The sequence below is a fragment of the Channa argus genome, chromosome 16 (assembly GCF_033026475.1).
Source record: "Channa argus isolate prfri chromosome 16, Channa argus male v1.0, whole genome shotgun sequence".
NCBI classification, from domain to species: domain Eukaryota; kingdom Metazoa; phylum Chordata; class Actinopteri; order Anabantiformes; family Channidae; genus Channa; species Channa argus.
In genome coordinates this window covers 9,718,878-9,739,032 of record NC_090212.1, presented here as the reverse complement: position 1 = coordinate 9,739,032, position 20,155 = coordinate 9,718,878, and the positions used below count along the sequence as shown (strand labels likewise).

The window sequence follows — 20,155 nt, the reverse complement described above, 5'->3', positions numbered from 1 at the left end:
AAAGTTATGATTTCTCAGTTTTTAGGTTGAAACTGTCAGAAAGGTGAAAATTCTACTATGTGTTTATTATTGAAGTCAAATTGGGTAGAGTCAAACTGTAGTGCATTTTAAGAGGTGGTATAATTTCTTGGCCACCCTATTTAAAATGAATAAGTTTTGAATGAGGATAATGAAAACGTATTTTCCCTCAAACTCTTGAGGACCCTCCCCTTGTTTTCTCCATGTAAATGCATCCTAAAGAAGAAAATAAATTAACAGAAAACAATTTTCTAAACGGCCTACTTGAACCAAAGTAAAAAAAATCTGGGTTGGGAGGGTTGGGGCAGGAAGGGCATCCGGCGTAAAAACACATACCCCTGAAGGGACAAGCCAAAAGCCGTTAAATGAAAATAATGCAAAACAACACAATATCTCTGCATACTTTCACAACTTATTTTTCAAGTTATATATTTAAAAACACAATTCTCATTGCAATAAAAAAACAAACAATAGCCATTTATGTAATTTTTGATGACAATAAGCGAGTATATATTGAAAGGGTATATAATTTTTTTTTACAGCAGACAACAAATATCTTTGTTTTTGGTACAGTTTTATTCTATATACTGTATTCATCAACATCTTTGGTAAATCATGAATTAAAACTGAATAGGAAGTTGTCATATAGACAAATAAAATTATCAACATTTGAGAGAAGTCTATTATGGAATATATTTGTGATTCTTAATTTAAGTTTAAAAAATATTCAGTTTATGTAAAATGTCCAGTTAAAAACTATAAAATGCATTTAGACAAAGATGCATATAGTATTTAGAAAGTGTCAGATCTCTTGTTCTTCAAGGCAAGATGTAGCACACTAGGACCAGTCGCCTTTTATTGTGATTCAATTACGCTTCTTCTGTCGTGCTCCGACTTCTTCTTGCGCCTCTGGAAAACACTGGAACCCAATGAGCATTCCTATGACAGAGAAACCTAAAAAACAGAGATATTATTAGGACTCCATTCAAACATAAGTGAGCAATTACAAATTTCACTTTCAATGAGATAAAGATGAAACCATAACATTTACCTACATTAAAAATGTTCTGATATTTAGGCAATAGTCTAAAGATTCATTCTTACTTGCAACAATGAGTGGTGCCATTACCCCAATAGTCAGAGGTGCAGTTTTGTAAATGAAGGCTTCAGACAAAAAGTGTCCCAATGCTAGTACAAATGTCCACAGGGTGATGTGATAGAGCCTGCCACAATGACAAACTGTAAGAATAGAACATGTAGTATACTGTTCACAGAAACAAAATGCTAGGAGAAAACGTTCTTACGTTCTGTTCTGGATGTCAATGGCACAGGTACAGCGAATGATTGATGACAGAAATGTCCAAATACCAAATGTTCGAGCTTGGAGGCCATTCACTTTGCAAATGAAAAAAAAAGGAAAAAAAAGAATAATTAAAAGAACGTCAAATTTGTATCCCAATTTATGAAAAAAGCTTTAGTGAAAGCTTAATTTTTAAATCAACTAGGCCAATATTCAATTTTATTTTCTAAGTGTCTATTGATAAGTAATAAGAAACTGTAGTAAAAAATCTAATTGACTTCATATTTGAGGTAATTTGGAAACAGTGTCAACTTTACCTCATGTCTCAGAAGGCCCACTCTTTTTCAAATTGTAATACTGTTTACCACATATCTTTAATTCTTTAAAACAGGCAGGTATTATCAAAAATATTTATGTAATGCTCGTGTAAAAAAAGTATATCAGAATACTAAAAACTGTGCTCATTGGATGTGTCTTCTAAAATCTGGTATGCTATAATATTGCTGTTTGTTTACATAAACCTAATACTTTTTGCCTCAATAGGAGTTATTAATGGTATTAGTTTTTAGTACTTTTGGTTATTATGATAATGTATTATATGTTTGACCTACACGTGTCTTCAGTAGGCTATTTAATTACAATTAATACATGTTTCATCTATATATTACATAAACATTAGAAGTCTTAGCACCGACCATAAAGATATATCACTTGATATTGTCACGTTTTGTCAGTAAAAACCGTTTTGTCTCACCAAACTCTGGCGTTCCAGTGTAAAGCTTCTCTGACAAGAAGCTGTGATCTCTAAAACTCTGCACAGTGTTTCCCATCGCGATGACAGACACCATTAGCAACCAGCTCCGCAGGACATTCAGAAAGCGACTCATCGTTTCAGTCTGTGAGACGCACCTTTGGGTCACAAATCGGCCTGCTCAAGCCAATAAACTAAGTGTCATTGGCCGGTGATGATACAGACAGAATAACAGAATCCTTCGATATGTTACCTAAGACAACACAGGGAGAAAACAGGTGATAGACTTGAGTAATATAGCAGGTGTAGCTATAGGCAGGTTAGTACAATAAGAGGTCAAAAGAGTATGCACAGCCGGCGTTTAACACACTACAGAATAATCATGTTCATGAGGAAAAAAGGACTAGATGAAAAACACAAAAATGGGACTGCAACCAAACGACTATGCGATCATGGTGTTGCGATGTGCAGGACAAATTTATCAATCTTGAATTCTGGGTTTAACCAATAATAGAGCCCCAAAATGGCTCCGCACAATCAGACCATTGAAGCGATTGGCTTCATAAGCATCGACGCCCCGCCCATTTTCTTCATTAGCCAATTAAAAACCAGATAATTATATCACACGTAGACTGAGCAATAGGTTGCAATCACACAAAGAGTACGAGTAGAGCGAGAGTACGCCCTGCAGTGACTGTTGTCTTCCGTACAGTGGTGCTTAAATGAAATAGCAAACTATATTCGTTTGTCATCTGTGCTATCAAAAACCACATCCTTTTTTAAAACACCAATTAGCATATTATTGCCTTTTAGTCTATGAGTAATTAAGCAATGAATCAATTTTACAGTATTTCAATGTAATGCAGCACTTAGGACCAAAGGCTTTAACTGAAAAATATTTTATAGGAGCTCTGTTGGGTAGAGCGCCACCATGTGTGGTATCCGGCGTATAAAACTCATCCAAAGTAAACGTACGGAACACTTTCCGCTGTGCCGACCCCTGAAGTGCCAACCAACCCAACCAACCGCTGATCTCCCCGTTTGACAGTAACCGTCCGCAGGTTGGGCGAGGTGAAACAAGTATGGATTGCGACTGCGCATGCTCCTTGTTGCTACTCAGTTGTTGTAGTTACCAGGAAGATTAACCGCGCTGATCAACTGGCCCTGGTAATACCAACTTGCTAAGCTAGCTGTTAGCAGACTCCATGGAAACAAAAGGCAAGTTGATGTTGTGTATCTGTAACGTTACGCCTTTGCGAAAACAGATACACACGCTGTCTCCTTCGACAACGTCTTTACCTATGTTCTAATTTCTAAAGCATGTAACGTTAACGTTAGCTAGCAAACTACTGTTGTTGTGCTGTCTGTTTTGGGTTAGTTAACGTTATGTTACATTTCCATAAATATAACTAGCTTGATAATTTCGCTGACACTATGTTTAGAGCTAGAAAGTAGCCGATCTCAACTAACCCCGTTAAACCTTAGGTCAAATGACAAATGTTGGATTACAGGTTTACAACCTTAACCTACAGTGTTTATTAATTGACATTAATGGACTATCGTTACTTTAAGCCTAGCTGAGCTATTCAGTGAATGGTGCCTTTGCAGGTGGAGGTGGTAGATGCCATGATTAAACCGACACCCTCGATCCCAGGAATATTTCACCGGACAGCGTGTCGCCTTTTGCCTTGAACATGCCTGCTGTTAGCCGGGCTACGGAGGACCTTGAATCCTCTTCAGAAGACGAGCAAGAGTATGTACAAGTTTGCAGTTGTTCAGCTCCGGAAACGTTACGGTTATGTCGAAGCTCAGTAGTGTAAACAAGCCTGAACATCATCTAACCACTGTTATAAACGAAATGATTTGCATCCATCTTTGAAGTTGAATGATAAAAAGAGACAGTTGGGTCGGAGACAGTTGATAACAGTGGGAATAGATCGGATATTGCTCTCAGTCTCTGTAGCTTGTGGACTTGTCTGACTTAATTAAGCAGGTCTCCTTTAGGGTTACTTAGGTTCTTAGCCTTCAGATCCTCCTGGCATACCTCAAAAGATTTGCCTCTAAATATAATATTAATGTGATATGTTGGCCATTTTATTCCCTGGCATTCCAAGGTATTTTTATTGCAAGTTTCCATACTTTAGAATTTCTGTAATCTATGAATACAGACAGTGTCCTGAGACCAGTTTGTTAATTTATGTCAACATACATGGAGATAAAAGGAGGCCTTCAGCTAGCTTTCATTTTTCAGAGTTAATCAACATTCAACTGAAGAAAAAAGTTGAAACAATATTGATAAGCTTGAGGCTGATCTTGGTTTTGTTATCTGTGCCAACTAATTCCCTCCCTAAGCTATACTTAGTTGCACCTTACTAAGAGCCACTGTGGCTGCTTCTAGGCTATTATAATTTGCATGTCCTGAATAAGTTGTGATTGCTTAAAATCACGGATTAATATACAGGTGACAAATGTTGCTTTTACTCTCAGTGTTGAACTTCTGCATGTGCACATGCAGAAACAACCCACTTTTCTAAAATATCACAATGATTGTATCAATTTTGCCTTTTGTATAAGGTCTAAAATTATTGTGTGTAAACAAGTAGTATCTACATATAGTATCAAGCCAGTGTCATGGTGGTTTTGTTTTTTTATTCTTAATAAACAGTAGGTGGTTTTTCATTTCTAAAAAAGGGTTAAGGGTTATTATCAGAACACCTTGTTAATGCTATGCAAGCAAGCCTTCACAGTAAAAACAAATCTGGCGTGTTGTCTGACATACCAGGATACTTAAGCTATCCCCCTTATCAAAACCCACCAATCCATGCCTTATTTAAGTTCCGCTACATCATCAAGCAACCTTATTTTATCTTTAGCCCCTGATAAGCAAGCTGTGACTGATACTATCAGATAGTCTGCGGTGTTTGTTAGAATAGTACAGTACTGTTATTATCCAGCATGTCCTGAAACTGTGTGTGTGGTTCTGTCTCTATCTGGCTGACTAAAATAAACACTGTGGCAGGATACATTCCCTCAGCATTAAGTAAGCTACCCCTATAGTCAAGTTCACATCATCAGGGAATGACAGGCAAAGATTTTGGTTGGTGAAATTAACCCTATAGTGCATCTCATGACTTTCTCCCTGGGGTTATTTGTGAATGTGTGCTGTTTATTTCGACAGGTAGAAATGTAAGTGATTTTTGGAAGGTCTCTGATTAGAAAATCTGCCTCCCAAATGTATTCTCTGTGTCTCATATAATTGTTTGACCACTAGAGACCATCGATGCATCGCCTGGAGTGGCATTAGCAAGACTATCCCAGTTCTCTTGTTCCTCCCAGAGGCCATTGTTTCAAAAGATGTGAAAATCTGCTCTGTTGGAGGTACACTACATTTGCTAAAGCTACAGAATTGCTCAGTCTGAAAACAGTAATAGTAATGTAAATTTTGGAACCTTTAATTAGTTGGACACTAAGAATGATTTATTATTTCAATGTGTTTCGTATCCTTAGAGCGATACAACATGGCCTTCAAGATTGTGCGCACAGAGAGCCGCTTGGTAAGAAGAATACTCACCAATCATGGATTAAATGAGGTAATGGGCTTCACTAAATTGTTTACATTTAAAAGATTATTGAAAAACTTTACTTGACTTCTTTACTCTGCTGTATAGGATAAGGGGTAGTAGGGCTTTCCCCCCCTCTTTGACCGATCATGCCGATGTCAAAGCCCAGGAATGCACACATGGAACAAACTAAATTACCTCAGGAGCATTAATCCAGTTTCATGCAGGCATACAATCCTGATTATTGCTTTATCCAAGCAGTTCCAATTAATTCTCATTTTTATTTTATTTTAATACTTCTTGACTCCCGCTAACCCATCATCAAAGGCGGACAAATGTCTACCACAGCCTCGACAGAGCCAAACCTTAATAAGTCTTTATTGCAAACATCTGCCCCTATGTTTAACACCAGAGGGACGGTCGTGGGATTTCTGCCTTGTAACAAATCGCTGGAAGACAACAAAACACAACCTAAAATAACATGATAGTGATGAAAGTTTTGGGGTTGGCCTTTTTTGTGAGATAATTCCTCAAACATCATGTTGTAGTTCCCAAGGTTAGTGGTAGAATGTGATCTGCTTCAAAGGTTTAATCTAACTGAGCTGTCAGTGAAAGACATTAGAACATAACACAGCTGTTGGTAACTGGAAACTAATAGTATGAATATAAATTAATATATTTTGTAAGTGATCTCTTGACACAGTTGTTTTTTATGTGTCTTCCTTTCGGCTGTTCCCTTTCAGGGGTCGCCACAGCGAATCATGTGCCTTCATATACCCTGTCCTCTGCATCCTCTTCTTTCACACCAACTAACTTCATGTCCTCTCTCACTACATCCATAAATCTCCTCTTTGGTCTTCTTCTAGACCTCCTGCCTGGCAGCTCCAATCTCAGCATCCTTCTACCGATATATTCACATTTTCTCCTCTGAACATGTCCAAACCACCTCAATCTGGCCTCTCTGACTTTATCTCCAAACATCTAATATGAGCTGTCCCTCTGATGTAGTCATTCCTTATCTTATCCATCCTCGTCAGTTCCAAAGAGAACCTCAACATCTTAGGCTCTCTCACCATCGCTGGTCTCACCACCCTCTTGAACACATTTCCTTTTTATGTGTACTAAATCTTTATTCAGTTATTCATTCCTGTCTTTCAGGTTCACCCAAACAGTAATGACTTTAACCTCATGTGGACAGGATCTCATCTCAAGCCTTACATACTACGTAGCTTTCAAGACTTCCAGAAGGTGAACCACTTTCCCAGGTATATTATAATATATTACTTCAATGTATGAGTATATTACTCCTGTTTTCTGTGTTATAAATATCACCACTGAGCCATTCTAAGACTTTCAGTTCAGGCAGTGTGTTTGTTGGCTTGTGCTGCAAAGCAGATTTTGTTTGGATCCGTGCCTCTCTGAAACATGAAATGAATCATACTGTCAGGTAGAAGGCCTTATGTAACTGGTAAATATTCATATATATTTTTTTAAACTAGAGGGTCTGCTCCCTTCCAGGTCATATGAACTGACTCGCAAAGACCGTCTATATAAAAACATCCAGCGAATGCAGCAGACTCATGGCTTCAAAAACTTCCATATTGTTCCACAGACCTACGTGCTTCCCGCTGAGTACCAGGAATTTTGCAGTAAGATAACTCCCATTTCATCTTGTTGGTCCAAACAAACCTCTGCTTAAACATTTTCAGCCATTGCCATTTCTAAATATAGACTATGAATCTTTTCACATGCTGGCCTTTATTTCTCTCTTAATTTAAGATTATTTTGCCAAGGATAAGGGTCCATGGATTATTAAACCAGTAGCATCTTCAAGAGGACGGGGCATCTACCTGGTCAGCAGTGTGAGTGCAATTGTACCCACTAGAGTCATCATTCTGAAATACAGTAGTTCCAGGCTGTTTAAGCTTTTGATTCTTAAAAATGAAGCAAGGTCCATTTCTGACCTCCTAATGCTTGTTGTCATGTCTTCAGTAAAAACAAAGTCAAGTCAACAAAGTCAAGTCAGTTTAAACAGTGCTGCTGTTTTGCATGTGAAATCTGTATGAGTACAGTTGTATGCTAAAAAAGTTGGTTTCGGAAAAAAGTTTTTGTACAGCCTTGCTGAAAATGATGAGGTATGATCCGTGCTGCTTGCTTGTCTGTAGGATGACTGTGAACTTGCAGCCGACAGTTATCTTAGTTTAGTGCACACTGGAAACAGCTAATCTTATTGCTAAGCTAACAAAATATTACTGAAAAGCTTTTCTGTTTGTGTGAAAAATTCATTCTATTCCATATGCAAGTATAGAATAACATTAATGGCAAACCTAGAGGGACATAAGTGCACACACTCACATAAAAAATACACTGTAATCTTCAGCCACAGCTGTACCGAATATGAGTATTAACCACTGTTTTAGGCATTAATAAGCTGTGTGGAGTAAATCACACACTTTCAATTTTTTTGGAGGAGCTCAACGAGGTTCTCAGTCTTGGAAAACATATGCACGATTGTTCTTCTTCTCAGGCATTTTTATTAAACAGTGGAAAGAATGTAAGAGTGATATTTGGAGAGAAGAAAGAAATACGTCCTTTTTTTGGTTTGGGTTTTCTCTGAACTATAGCCAGGACTGAGGTTACCCCCCCCTCCCTCTCCCCCTCCCCCTCCCTTGCTCTTCTCAACTTTACCACCTGCAACACATTTCAACCTCATAAATGACCCATCTCCCACCACCAGATTATGTTTTTATAGGCTGCTATTGAAGGTTGACCTGCTATGGCCACTATCCTTGTAGTTTCCAACTTTTTTGATCTCATTATTCTTTGATCTTTATGGTTAACAGCAGTGTCACGTCTACTTTAAACAATTCAATATTTAATACTATTCTAGATGAATCAACATGTAAATTTGTATCTTTTAAATATTTTAGGATGACTATGGAGACATACTTTCTGCAATTTGTTATTTCTCTGTTAATTATATTGTCTTTATTGTCTCCCATCTACAGCCAAATCAGATTTCAATGGATGAAAACATCTTAGTATCCCGCTATATTAATAACCCACTACTAATTGATGGTGAGTGGTTATAAGCACAGCTTTACTTAGTATTTAAGTGATAATTTTTGCAGTTTCTACTTAAAAACTTGTGTGACTTATCTTAATTTGTTGTTTTGTTTATAGAGTTTAAGTTTGATATGCGGTTGTATGTGTTGGTAACATCATATGATCCACTCCTTATCTATGTGTATGAGGAGGGCTTGGCTAGGTGAGTATATGTGGCGTTTTCTGTTGTGGTGTCTTTATTGTAATGATTATTGGATGATTATACAGTGATAACTGATGGGGGCAGCAGTGGCTCAGTAGAAATCTGCCAAATCAACATGCGGACTAATAATCCGCTGTAGTGACCCCGAGTTTACGGGATAAGCCAAAAGGACAAACAAACAAAAAAACAAAAAACAATGATCACTGATTTTCTTGGATACTGCAAAACTCACTTCTATACACCTCTACCTATTACAAGTCCAAAATAAGTGTGCTTTTGGTAGTTAATTTTCAATCTATCAGCTTCATATCAGTATGAATTGACTGTATGTAATTTATACAATATACAAAATATATTATGTGTTAGTTTTAGTTGGATAGTTTATTAAGAAGCTTAGTGTTGTTTATTGTTAGTTATTGTTTATTACCACATAAGCTGATCACAGTTTGTCAGTGCTTTGGCCTGTCTGGCTATTGCAAGGGGTAGTTTTAGTATTCTGTGAGTGCCCAGAAGAGGGCGGCCTAAACTTTCCAGTCCAGCTTGTTGAGCCTGTAGTGGTAGTAATTCCTCAACAAAGCCCTCTTTTGTTCCACTTGTAGGATGTGCTTATCAAACGATGCTGGTTGTGTCATTGTTTAAAGATCATATCCTATGATTACTTTGTGTAACTGCTCTATGTTTATTGGATATGGATATACAGATTAATGAATTTATTGATTCCAGAATATGGATTTGTAATAGTCTGACTGCAGTTCCAAATCTGCTTGTAATCAAATGCAAATCCTTTTGACTCAGTGCAGTGCATTTACTGCTTTTACATCAATAACTGTAGTAATATATAAAATATTATCGATTTTATGTAACACAGGGTATAAGTCAGTATTTTTGAATATAGCTTTTTCAAGTAATGTTAATAACACAATTGATTAATTGATTTACTAATTTTTATGATAATTACAGTATTATGAAGTAATGGCCAGGTTACTCAGACCAGCATTAAACTGGCTTATGGTAATTAATCATCAAACCCAAATTACTGACATTCAGTGTAAAGGGTTTTGAGGCTTTGACCACATATTTGGTAAAATGAGGCAGGTCTTTGTAGAATCAGTCACAAGTGATTGATGCAGAATTCATGGTGCTTTGGTTTCTGTCTAACTTGGTCCAAACTTGCTCCGATTAAATGCAAATGTGAGCAACAATAACCATAGAAATCAAGGTGGCCAATCAGCAGCAGGTTGTTTTTTAAATGCTATATCAGAAATGGTTTAAGAAACGCTATGTTATTTATTTAAAAATATTAAAATTTGTATTAATTAGATTTTGCAGTGGACTACTAGCTGAAGAGATTTCCTAGTGTCTTTCTCCATTTTGGACCGTTTAGTTCCACAGAAGCCCCTCCATGTTTAGGTTAGAGCAAGTTAGGTAAGACATAATAAAGGGGAAGCAGGTATTGGGAGGGAAGCAAAGTTTAACACCACACCATAATTAGAACTCATCCCTGCAGCAGACACAGTAGACATAGAGCGGATGATTCATACCACGACTGGCCAGTTTGCACTGGTAGAGGTACGTGCTGGAATCAGTGTCACCACCCTCTTGCTTGCTGTCTTGATTATCAACTAAGAATACAATAAATCATGGTCAAATTTAGAATCCCACTTTTATCTCCTGACATTCCTCTGGGTTGTGTTGGTATTCAGGTACTAAGAGCGTGCCAAGGTATTCTCATTATTCCACATGTGGCATCCACTCCTCTCCAACAGTACCTGAAACTAATCTTTGCCCACATTGCCCCCAACATTCAGTCAAGTATCAGTGTTACAAATGTGGTCATAATGGCAGATAGATATGTAGTGTTGGCTTTATTTTCTTTTTCTGTTCAAATAAACATTGCCTTTGCACAGATTTGCCACAGTCAAGTATGATCAGACTTCAAAGAACATTAAGAACACATTCATGCACCTCACCAACTACAGCGTGAACAAAAAGAGCAGTGATTATGTCAGGTAAGGTCTCATCAGTCACCCCCACATGCTAGATTCTGGAGATGTTATGAGCAGCCTGATTGACTCATCCATTTATAACTCTGCTATGAAGGACATTTCTTCTTTTTCAGTTGTGATAACCCTGAAGTTGAGGATTATGGAAACAAATGGAGTATGAGTGCAATGTTGAGGTATTTGAAGCAGGAAGGGAAGGACACCGCATGTGAGTCAAACATTCACCTTTTCCTTTTGCTTTTATGTCCATGCAAGGATGACTGAAGTAAGATTCAGTCAGTGTAGATAACATTTCAAATCGTACTCAGTTTAATTAATCATTATGACAAAAAATGAATTCTTGATAAATAAATAAATTTTAAGATAAATGTGCAATAGATACATGTACAACATTATAACACCCAACTCTGATTTCTTTCTCTTTTGTCTTTTTCAGTGCTGATGAGACAAGTAGAGGACCTCATCATCAAAGCTGTCTTGAGTGCTGAGCTACAGATAGCCACTGCCTGCAAGATGTTTGTTCCCCACAAGACAAACTGTTTTGGTAATCATTTCACATTCTACTTAAAATGGTTTTAACAATTTGAAAACAAATCTTATCCACTAAATGTAAACAAGTAAAAGGTGCAAGCCAACTTTGGGCATGGAAAATATGGTGTTCGGGACAACAAATTGAAAGTCTTGGAGGTTGCAGCTTCATCTGATGTCTGTACAAATGCAGCACAGATACGCTTCACACATGCTTGCATGCCTCATATCCCTCACTTTTAGATGCGTTGTTTAGCATACCATGCTCCATACTCCATACTATTTGTCCACTGAGCCATGCTGAAGATGTAGACAGTTATCCTCAGCGTGGAGCCGTCTTGCCAATTGTTGCCCTCTGACTGACTGCTGGATTGTAGAGAGCCTGTTGACTAAGACAAAAATTTACTTCCTTCAATCTGTTGCCATTCAGATCTGCCTGATTTAGGCTGACTGATTGCTTGGCTACTCCTGCCTAGGAGCAGGCTTGTGTGAACTCCATTTTGGAGCCATTACCCATGTTAGTGTTGGCACTAATTGTCTGCGCTCTTTCTCTGTGCCTGGCAGTCTCTCTGAGATTTGGGGTTTGAAAGCGAGCACGTTGGCTAAGTCTCCCTCATCACCGCTGTCTCAATTTTACTTTTTTTTTTAACTTTTCTCTCACAGTTTGTTTGTTCTGGTCCTGCTTACACTTTCTTTCACCTCTGAGATGTTAAAGAAAATAAAAGGTTTTGCAGTTGTGACAGGCAACTGTAGACATAATAGCCCCCTGATTGTTGGCCGTTTGGGCCTTATTGGCACGTAGGAGCATTCACACCATCTGACAGTCACCTGCATAAAGATGCTATCTGTACCCTGAGCATCACTCCTTTGCTAAAAAAACACATTAACCCAGAGTGCATGGGAATATTGATCATACAGGTATTTACAAACAAACACCACACAACACAACACAAATCATAACACCTGAGATACATAAATAAACAACCAGATGACACATATCCTCCTATTGCTCCTTTTGCCATTCATTCCTCCACCAATATGTGCCTGTATTTTGAATTATTTATTTCTTTATTCTCTACAGAGTTCTGTGATACATGGACACACTCGTCAGAGCTAGAATAATGTGCCTTTCTTAGCATTTTTAGACTGGTCTCAGCTACTGCATAAACAAAATAATGTGATTATCACTCAAGCTTGCAAATTAGCTGTAGTTAGTAAGGCAGTCATCAACGGACCACAGGGTCAGTGGTTCAATGCCCGGTCCCGGCTATATGTCGAAGTGTCACTGAACCCTCAACAGCCCATTCCCATCCCCAGCTTTTCAGTGCTGTTCCAAGCGCGGTACAAATTGGGGAGGGTTGCGTTAGGAAGGGCATCAGGCGTAAAAACTGTGTCAAATCAACATGCAGCCAATGATCCCCGTGGCGACCCTGAACTTATGGGATAAGCCAAAAGGACAAAAAAAATCACTCAAGCTTGCTGATGACCCTACATTATTGTGTAGGTCTTTTATGTTGTACATGCAACAACAATGTCCAGCTACATCTGCAGCAACAGTTATGATAATCATATAATATTATTACCTAATATATACTCTGGCTCTTCTCTACTCTAACCATATTGAATATAAAATGAAACGACAAATTAATTACTTCTAGCTTTAAAAGTTCTTACAATTGTAATTTGTGAAATATGAAGAGATTAAAGTCCTTTTTACATATAAACCTATTATGACCTGTAAAGACTTACAGCAGTGTATAAAAGCCTTTAGGGCATGCATCTTTGGTTAAGGTACATAAAACTCTGTGGTCTACTGTGAACATACCCATTACTTTACTTCAACCATATCAGTTTACTTTGAATCTAGTGTAATTTTGTTGTCTTCAGATTGCCTCAAGCAAGTTAATTAGTACATTCATACCCTGTCTACAGGATTAAGTTTCCATAGACAGAGACTGATGCTTCCAGAGCTGTACCTTTATCCTTTCTCTTTTGATGATGTCCCTGTATAAATGGACAGCGACATATAGCAACCAGTCTAAAGCACAAGTGTTACAAACATACAGGTCTGTGTAACTTGTAATATCTTTGTGGGTTTTTCAGGTCTTAAATAAAACCCACCCAAACCCAAACCACCAGAGTCACATTCAGTCAGCTGTCGTACTCCTCCACTTGCACCTACTACTTTCCCACTAATTCAGTAAGCCACAATACACCCAGCATTCAATCTAGGCCTCAACAGCTTCCTGTAATAGTAAACACGTAAAGCATTAAAACGTACCAGCAAACACATGTATGTTAGAGCAGTAAATGTGCAGATAAAGGAAGCTATTGTTTTGAGTTTTTATACCGTCTCTGGCTGGAAAGGAGCCATGCAAGACCATAAAGTACATCATAATCTTAATTTACTGCAAATTGTTCCCTGCCATTTTAATGCCTATTAATGGCTTTAATACAATGTTTATTGTTTTCAAATGGGATTTCTTCCCTTTGCTCAAAGTGCATTGCATATCTAAACGAGCATATTGTAGCAAAATCTTTTTATAGCTCTGTAATGTCTCGTGGAAAGGAATAGAAACAGATTTTTTTATTTTACATTGGTAAAAAGTGACTGTGTGTCTGTGGAGAGAAAATGCCACCCATGCGGCTCCTCACCGCTGCTTTGTGATTAATGGATAGGCTTTTTGCTGAGGGATGCTGATTACGAGATGTTTTGACTAAGATCTGATTAGCCAAGCCAAAGGCCTATTTTATTACACACAAAACATTCCACTTACTGATCCTGTGTTCCACTGAATGTCCCTCATTAAGTGCTGAGTGTGGTTGGATCCCCTGTCTGTGAACCACTCTCCCTGTTTCACATTTGTCAGATACTCCCACACTTCTCTGCTGCACAATGTCCATTCCCAATGATGACAGTGTGGCTGCTGTATTGCTGAATCTTTTTAAGAATGATTAATGGATTGAATCCCGCTATCATAATAAGGCTATAAAACGTTAACTGTATTTATTTAATTTGTTGTCCTCAGAGTGTGTTCATGACTGTGGCTCCAAGCTGCTCCACTATCCTCCATGGAAGAGCCAAGAAACAGTTCAGCAGCAATAATTTATCTCAGATTGATGCAAGAGTAATTCAATTGTCCTTGCCTATGAAGAAAACACACATGAAGGAAATACTTTATGTTGCCGTTGTTATTGTGGGCCAACAGGCTGCATGGTCAGGGTGGGGAGATTATTGTGTTTGGGCGTTTGTCTCTTGTGGTGAAGTTTCCAGCAGCGCCCATCCAATAATAAAAACACAAATGTTCTTCATCATCCCTTTTCTCTGTCACATGTTTTCTCTCCTTTCCTCTTTGATGGGTGTGATGTAGATGTTCACTGCCTCTCTTCTCCTTGTCTGTGATGCTTGTTGTGGCTTCTCTGTGGGCACATTTAACAGCACTCCCCCGGCAGCGGTCAAGCCACAGAACAAACGTGTCTAGTAGCGAACAGCTCGGCGGGCTCATGGGGCAGGAGCGGCGTCTGCTCCTAATTGGGGGAAAATGCACGACACATGGAGCCTGGTTGTCGAGGGCTGGTGAGGTGGTGTAACACCTCCCCATTTTCCCCTGTTGTTGTGGTGCCACTGATGAGGCAGTGCCGGTTCAAACAAGGCTAATGCATAATGATACATGACATATATACACACACACACACACACACACACACACACACACACACACACATTCTTCATCTCTGTGTATTTTTATACAAACTTGGTAGAATAGTATAAGCCTACAAGTGGAAAATAAAAGTGGTTGGCTTAAGCAAGAACTCTAACAGTGGGGGTTCAGCCTATTCTCAGAAATTAAAGATGGCAGTGACAGCTCATATTGCAGGATATGCACTGTTACTATTTATTTCATAAATAAAAAAGAAATTAAGGTCTGAGTGATGTGCAGTAAGTGCATTGCCAGGACTTCTGCACTAAGTCAGTTTATACCAACCCCCTTTTGGCAGATATCACTGCTTGCAAATGCTTTTTGTAGCTACCTCACAGTCTTCTTTTGCTTACAGCTGTAAATTCTGATTAGAAATGACCTTGTAACACTATGTATGACAACTATGGCTACTGTGCCTCATTATGTGCCAAGCTATTTGGAGAGCACATTGTGCTGAAATTAAGCTTAATGAATGAAACAAAAAAAGAATATAACTTTGTTTAAATGAAACAAGCACAATATAAAGTGAAAAACCGTTAGTTTGACGTGTTTATCTTAAATCAACAATAACTGCTTTCATTTAAACATTATTAAAGCAGACAACATTTCACATCTGTTGTTTTATACTGCAAGAGAGATCATACAGTAGTGAATACAAGTTTTTTTCCAAATCAACATGAGCTGTCACCACCCATGCATTGGAAAAATAACTAATACACTCTCAGATACAGATTTATGAATACCTTTCTTAAATGAATAGATGCCAATAATAAACCAAAATATACACTACAGCCTAATAACTTGAGCTAATTTAATAAAACCACTCAGCCTTATTCATTATGCAATCTAAAGCCATTGCTTGCTGTCACACTGGATTGTGTATATTTAACCCTGACATTGACCTGAGATGCTAGAACAAACAGTGCTGGTTATGGCAGCTTTGAAACCTCTAGCCCCCTAGGACTATTCTCAACATAGTCTGTTCTTTTGAAGCTGTATTAGGAGGATTTTTGCTCTGGCTCTATGGTGGAGCTCTGACTTAACCCTGTAAAATACTGTGGTTTTCTTTGCACACTGCTGATGGGGCCAGTGGGTCATTTGCTTATATGCTGACACTCCCCGGAGCAGCAAAAGGGCCTTTATAGGACACCTAAGCTGACTCTGTCAAAATAAGCCATATATTAGTCTGTAAAACTAGAGGGAAAATTAGGATAAAGTGGATGAGTGAATTTTTACATAGAAAACTTTAATTATGCTTATTATGACAGTCAGTGGCAAGCTTTTAGTGGAGCAAATATACATTGTATAGAGGATAATATTTTAAGTCTCCTGCTTTCTGCTACTCGGGGGACATCATTGCATTTGCAGATGTTTTGACAAAATCTAGACTGCTTAACCTACATTTTTATTGACTATAAGTATAAAATTATTCACACCCCAATTTTGATTTTGATCTGTTGTCTAACATAAGTAACTTCAAGACAGATGAAATGTGCATGTACTCGGTAGGCCAATCCCTCAGTAGCAGGCTTTGGTGAACTTTTCTGTCCTGAGCGATAGGACATCCATATAATCATTAGCGGAAAAAGAAAAAAGCATTTTTGCCAAATGTAATATAATGGCGTTATACAAATCTACAAACGCTTGTGACTGACCCTCTATCCTTTGTTTTCGCTGAGCAAATCCGACATCTCAGTCTAGGGTGAAAACCTTTTGATTCATTGTGTTTCTCTCTGTAGAACTGTACGGTTTTGATGTGCTCATTGATTCCAACCTTAAACCCTGGTTGTTGGAAGTGAACCTTTCTCCCTCTTTGGCGTGGTGAGTAAGACTCTCTAAATGAAAATGTTTATTTTACCCTATTTACTAAAACTATACATTTTCTTTAAATACACACAAAAGGTGTTATTAATATATGTTCTACATTGGGGGAAAAGGGCACTTTATTTTGGTAAAACAAAGCCTCAGGGTAGAGTTGTAGACTAATTGTTGCACCTCCTACAAAAAGGTTTAGTCTGTTTAGCAGTTTAGTCAAGGTCAGATTGCATAACCAGTTAATCTGACTGTAATGTTTGTTCTAACCTGCATGTGTTTGCCATGTACTTTTTTTGTTTGTTTCTTTTTTATAGTGATTCACCTCTGGATCTGAAGATAAAGGCCAGTATGATTGCAGACATGCTTTCACTTGTGGGTGAGTGCATGTTAAAACAATGTCTAAATACAACACCCATTTAATTCCAGATTTTTGCAGAAATTATCCTAGACATTTTATATAAATCCCGTGCTTAAAGTTAGATGTTGAAATCTATTACACTAATAAATTATATGCTAGTGCAGTAATGTACATTACTCTTGAATTACATTATCAAAAATTACATGATTAGCTGACCCTAAACATCATCTATGTAACATTAGGATTACAAATCCTAAGGGCCTGTGTTTGAAATAATACATCAAAAAAGACAATTAAAAATGCATATTTTTAACATCCAGATTATAGTGTTTCGAACTCCCAACAAAGTTTGTTTTTGATATTTTAAGCTAAAATATTGGATTACTCATACTTAAAATAAGGATGAAAAATAGGCACAAAAAGTATTTAATGGCACATAATATAAAATGTTCTGTAATAATGCCACATTAACACATTCGCAAGTGTTACTCCAAAAGCATAATTATTAATTAGCTATTCTTATAACCAACAGATTTCAAGCTGATGGAGTCAGTCATCTATTGTTTTATGTGTAATATATTTTCTGCATTCCATGAGTTGCCAATCGGCCAAAATTAGCTCTATGGCTTCTTAATGAATGCTCCAGTGTTGAGAGAATAAACCGCAGCCTTCATTAATTAACATTAATTGACTTTTAGACAGAATTGTCAACAGAGGCCTTGTTGTTTTGTAGTTATTAAGCTTTCTTGAGAAACTGGATTCTACATGTCAAACTCTAGCAGTGTTTAGCATGAAGAAAAAAGTACCTGGTCTAAGGCAGATAAACAGTATTTTTATGTTTGCAGCAAGGGATGAGATGTGTCTCTCTTACCTCTCCTCCCTTCTTATTTATTGAAATCTCAGGCACCAAAAAATCTCTAATGATATTAGGAGAATGGCTATTGTATGTATGGATGTGCATGCACACATAGGTGCATTTCTCAGCCTAGGGCCATCCTGTGGTTTGAAACCCTTTCCTCTGGCTCGTTAAAGGAAAGAGTAGAATCATAAATTGCTAGTTATCTTTGGTCTGAGACATTACTGTGGGTCTGAGGAAAATGAGCAGTGGCATGTAAAACATAACACATCTATTATGTACCAAACAAACTAAGACGCTCTTGGCTGATAACACTTGGGCTGCATCCCAAACCTGTAAATAATAACAGCATTCCATTCATATTCATTTTTTGTCTGTGGGTAGATGTCAGCTCCATGTCCCCCATTTTTGTAATAATTGCTGTGTTTAGGCAAGCGCATGGTATGGTGTCTGATTCTTACCTGACAGCTTGGATGAGGTAGAACAAACAACCTCGAGCTCTAAGCCGCTAACAGACTTAATTCAGCTGAAGTATGACTGCAAGATACAACAAACATATTTGTGTAATATTATATTTTTACTGCTTAGCTTTGAAGGAGTGTGGGAATTAAATCATAGGTTTGAATACTTTTTGACAGGGTGAGAACTACTAAGTAGGAAAGGTGAATGACAAGCATTTTTCCTCACCATTGTCCACTATCTTTGAGATTTATTTAAATGTAAATATTTAGTCTTAGAAACTCAAATTGTGTCACTAAAAGAACACAAATATCTTCTGTCAAGATCAATACTGCTCTCATCTCTGTCCACTCTAAAAGGAGGTTACAACCATCCTTTATGCAGAGCTAATTGGCTGCTGGCTGCTGCTTTATATATAACCGTCAGATGCTTTACATTAAGAGTGTTATAGTTTTGTCATTTTGTTCAAGGGGTCGCTGTAGCTCAGTTGGTAAAGGCAGTCGTCCACAGGGTCAGTGGTTCGATCCCAGGCCCTGGCTATATGTCGAAGTGTCTCTGGGCAAGACACTGAACCCCTAACAGCCAATTCCCATCCCCAGCTGTGCAGTGCCGATCCAAGCCCGGTAGAAATTGGGGAGGGTTGCGTCGGGAAGGGCTTCCGGCGTAAAAACTGTGCCAAATCAACATGCGGACAATGATCCGCTGTGGCGACCCTGAACTCACGGGATAAGCCGAAAGGGCAAAAAAAATCTGTCATTTTGTTAAAATAAAAAGCACTCTTGCCAAAATGTCAAACTACAGCTACAGGCTGCACAGAGAGCTAGTTGAACAGTATCTTACAATATCCAAACATTTCTTCATTTCGTTATTTAAAAGGTATGAAAAGATATTTGATTTTGTTAAAGATATATACAATACATTGCCTCCATGCCTCTCATTCTACTTTGGTTCTTGCAAAAACATTTAAAATATGATCCAATATACTGCATTAAGGTCATGGGAATGGATAATGTATTAAGACCTGATGTTACTGATATTCCTTTTGTGGCTGTTTCGTGTCCCCACAGGCTTTGTGTGTCAGGACCCCCTGTCAAGACAGCCATGCTCTGACCGAGTCTCTCTGGACCCCAGCCTCAAGCACTCAGCAGCCCAAAGAACACAGGTAGTGGATGCGCTCTTGTGCGCTTGCGCTCTCTCTTTCTCTCTCTCTCACACACACACACACACACACACACACGCACACAAAGCATACAGCTCAGAGCCAAGCCAAGTGTTGCACTCATTCACCCTTTCTTGTGAAACATTCCCATTCTTGTCTTCATCTCTCTGTTGCTTACAGCACATTCCTGCCACTGCCATTGAGCTCTTCTCTGGCCCTCATGGAAAATTCACTGTAATGCAAAACAACTGTTAATGTAATTACAGTCTTTGAGTGACATCAGTTTGTAAGTGCTACTCTCTGTGGCTTATTGTTTTATCATTTCTAATCAAGTGACTAATGCTCTCTCTAGGCTTTCTTGAGTAATGATGCCACAACA

General features: G+C 38.1%; 2 protein-coding genes across 12 annotated transcripts in view; one reads left to right on the top strand and one right to left on the bottom strand.

Annotated features, from left to right (window-relative positions):
• Positions 1 to 412: 412 nt before the first annotated feature.
• erg28 (ergosterol biosynthesis 28 homolog) lies at positions 413 to 3,141 on the bottom strand. 2 transcript variants are annotated; one of them, XM_067479923.1, is made up of 5 exons: positions 3,045 to 3,141; positions 2,073 to 2,322; positions 1,323 to 1,413; positions 1,123 to 1,241; positions 413 to 972 (listed from the first exon to the last, which is right to left on the bottom strand). In XM_067479923.1, exons 2-5 carry the CDS (start codon positions 2,203 to 2,205, stop codon positions 884 to 886), a joined length of 432 nt encoding a protein of 143 aa, XP_067336024.1. In that variant the 5' UTR covers positions 2,206 to 2,322; positions 3,045 to 3,141; the 3' UTR covers positions 413 to 883. The 2 variants fall into 2 exon arrangements, with proteins under 2 accessions (XP_067336024.1, XP_067336023.1); XM_067479922.1 differs by lacking the exon at positions 3,045 to 3,141 and adding an exon at positions 2,440 to 2,553.
• Positions 3,142 to 3,149: 8 nt separating this feature from the next.
• ttll5 (tubulin tyrosine ligase-like family, member 5) overlaps positions 3,150 to 20,155 on the top strand; it is a 44,056-nt gene continuing 27,050 nt past the window's right edge. For 9 of the 10 annotated variants that reach the window (XM_067479903.1, XM_067479906.1, XM_067479901.1 and 6 more), the window contains exons 1-15: positions 3,150 to 3,287; positions 3,678 to 3,822; positions 5,341 to 5,447; positions 5,577 to 5,659; positions 6,788 to 6,894; positions 7,148 to 7,278; positions 7,409 to 7,491; positions 8,638 to 8,707; positions 8,813 to 8,897; positions 10,805 to 10,906; positions 11,017 to 11,108; positions 11,337 to 11,444; positions 16,869 to 16,950; positions 17,259 to 17,320; positions 19,685 to 19,779. In XM_067479903.1, the coding sequence (XP_067336004.1) occupies positions 3,764 to 3,822; positions 5,341 to 5,447; positions 5,577 to 5,659; positions 6,788 to 6,894; positions 7,148 to 7,278; positions 7,409 to 7,491; positions 8,638 to 8,707; positions 8,813 to 8,897; positions 10,805 to 10,906; positions 11,017 to 11,108; positions 11,337 to 11,444; positions 16,869 to 16,950; positions 17,259 to 17,320; positions 19,685 to 19,779 (1,266 nt within the window). In that variant the 5' untranslated portion in view covers positions 3,150 to 3,287; positions 3,678 to 3,763. Of the gene's footprint in view, positions 3,288 to 3,641; positions 3,823 to 5,340; positions 5,448 to 5,576; positions 5,660 to 6,787; positions 6,895 to 7,147; positions 7,279 to 7,408; positions 7,492 to 8,637; positions 8,708 to 8,812; positions 8,898 to 10,804; positions 10,907 to 11,016; positions 11,109 to 11,336; positions 11,445 to 16,868; positions 16,951 to 17,258; positions 17,321 to 19,684; positions 19,780 to 20,155 lie in introns of all 10 variants that reach the window. The other variant, XM_067479899.1, reaches the window with a different exon arrangement.

What these genes read in the sequence shown, in the direction of transcription:
- erg28 (XM_067479923.1), bottom strand. Translation starts at nt 2,205, where the DNA reads ATGAGTCGCTTTCTGAATGTCCTGCGGAGCTGGTTGCTAATGGTGTCT. An exon ending in CACTGGAACGCCAGAGTTTG is followed by an intron (nt 1,414 to 2,072) that starts GTGAGACAAAAC and finishes TCATTTGCAAAG; the next exon opens with TGAATGGCCTCCAAGCTCGA. An exon ending in GGCACCACTCATTGTTGCAA is followed by an intron (nt 973 to 1,122) that starts GTAAGAATGAAT and finishes TCTGTTTTTTAG; the next exon opens with GTTTCTCTGTCATAGGAATG.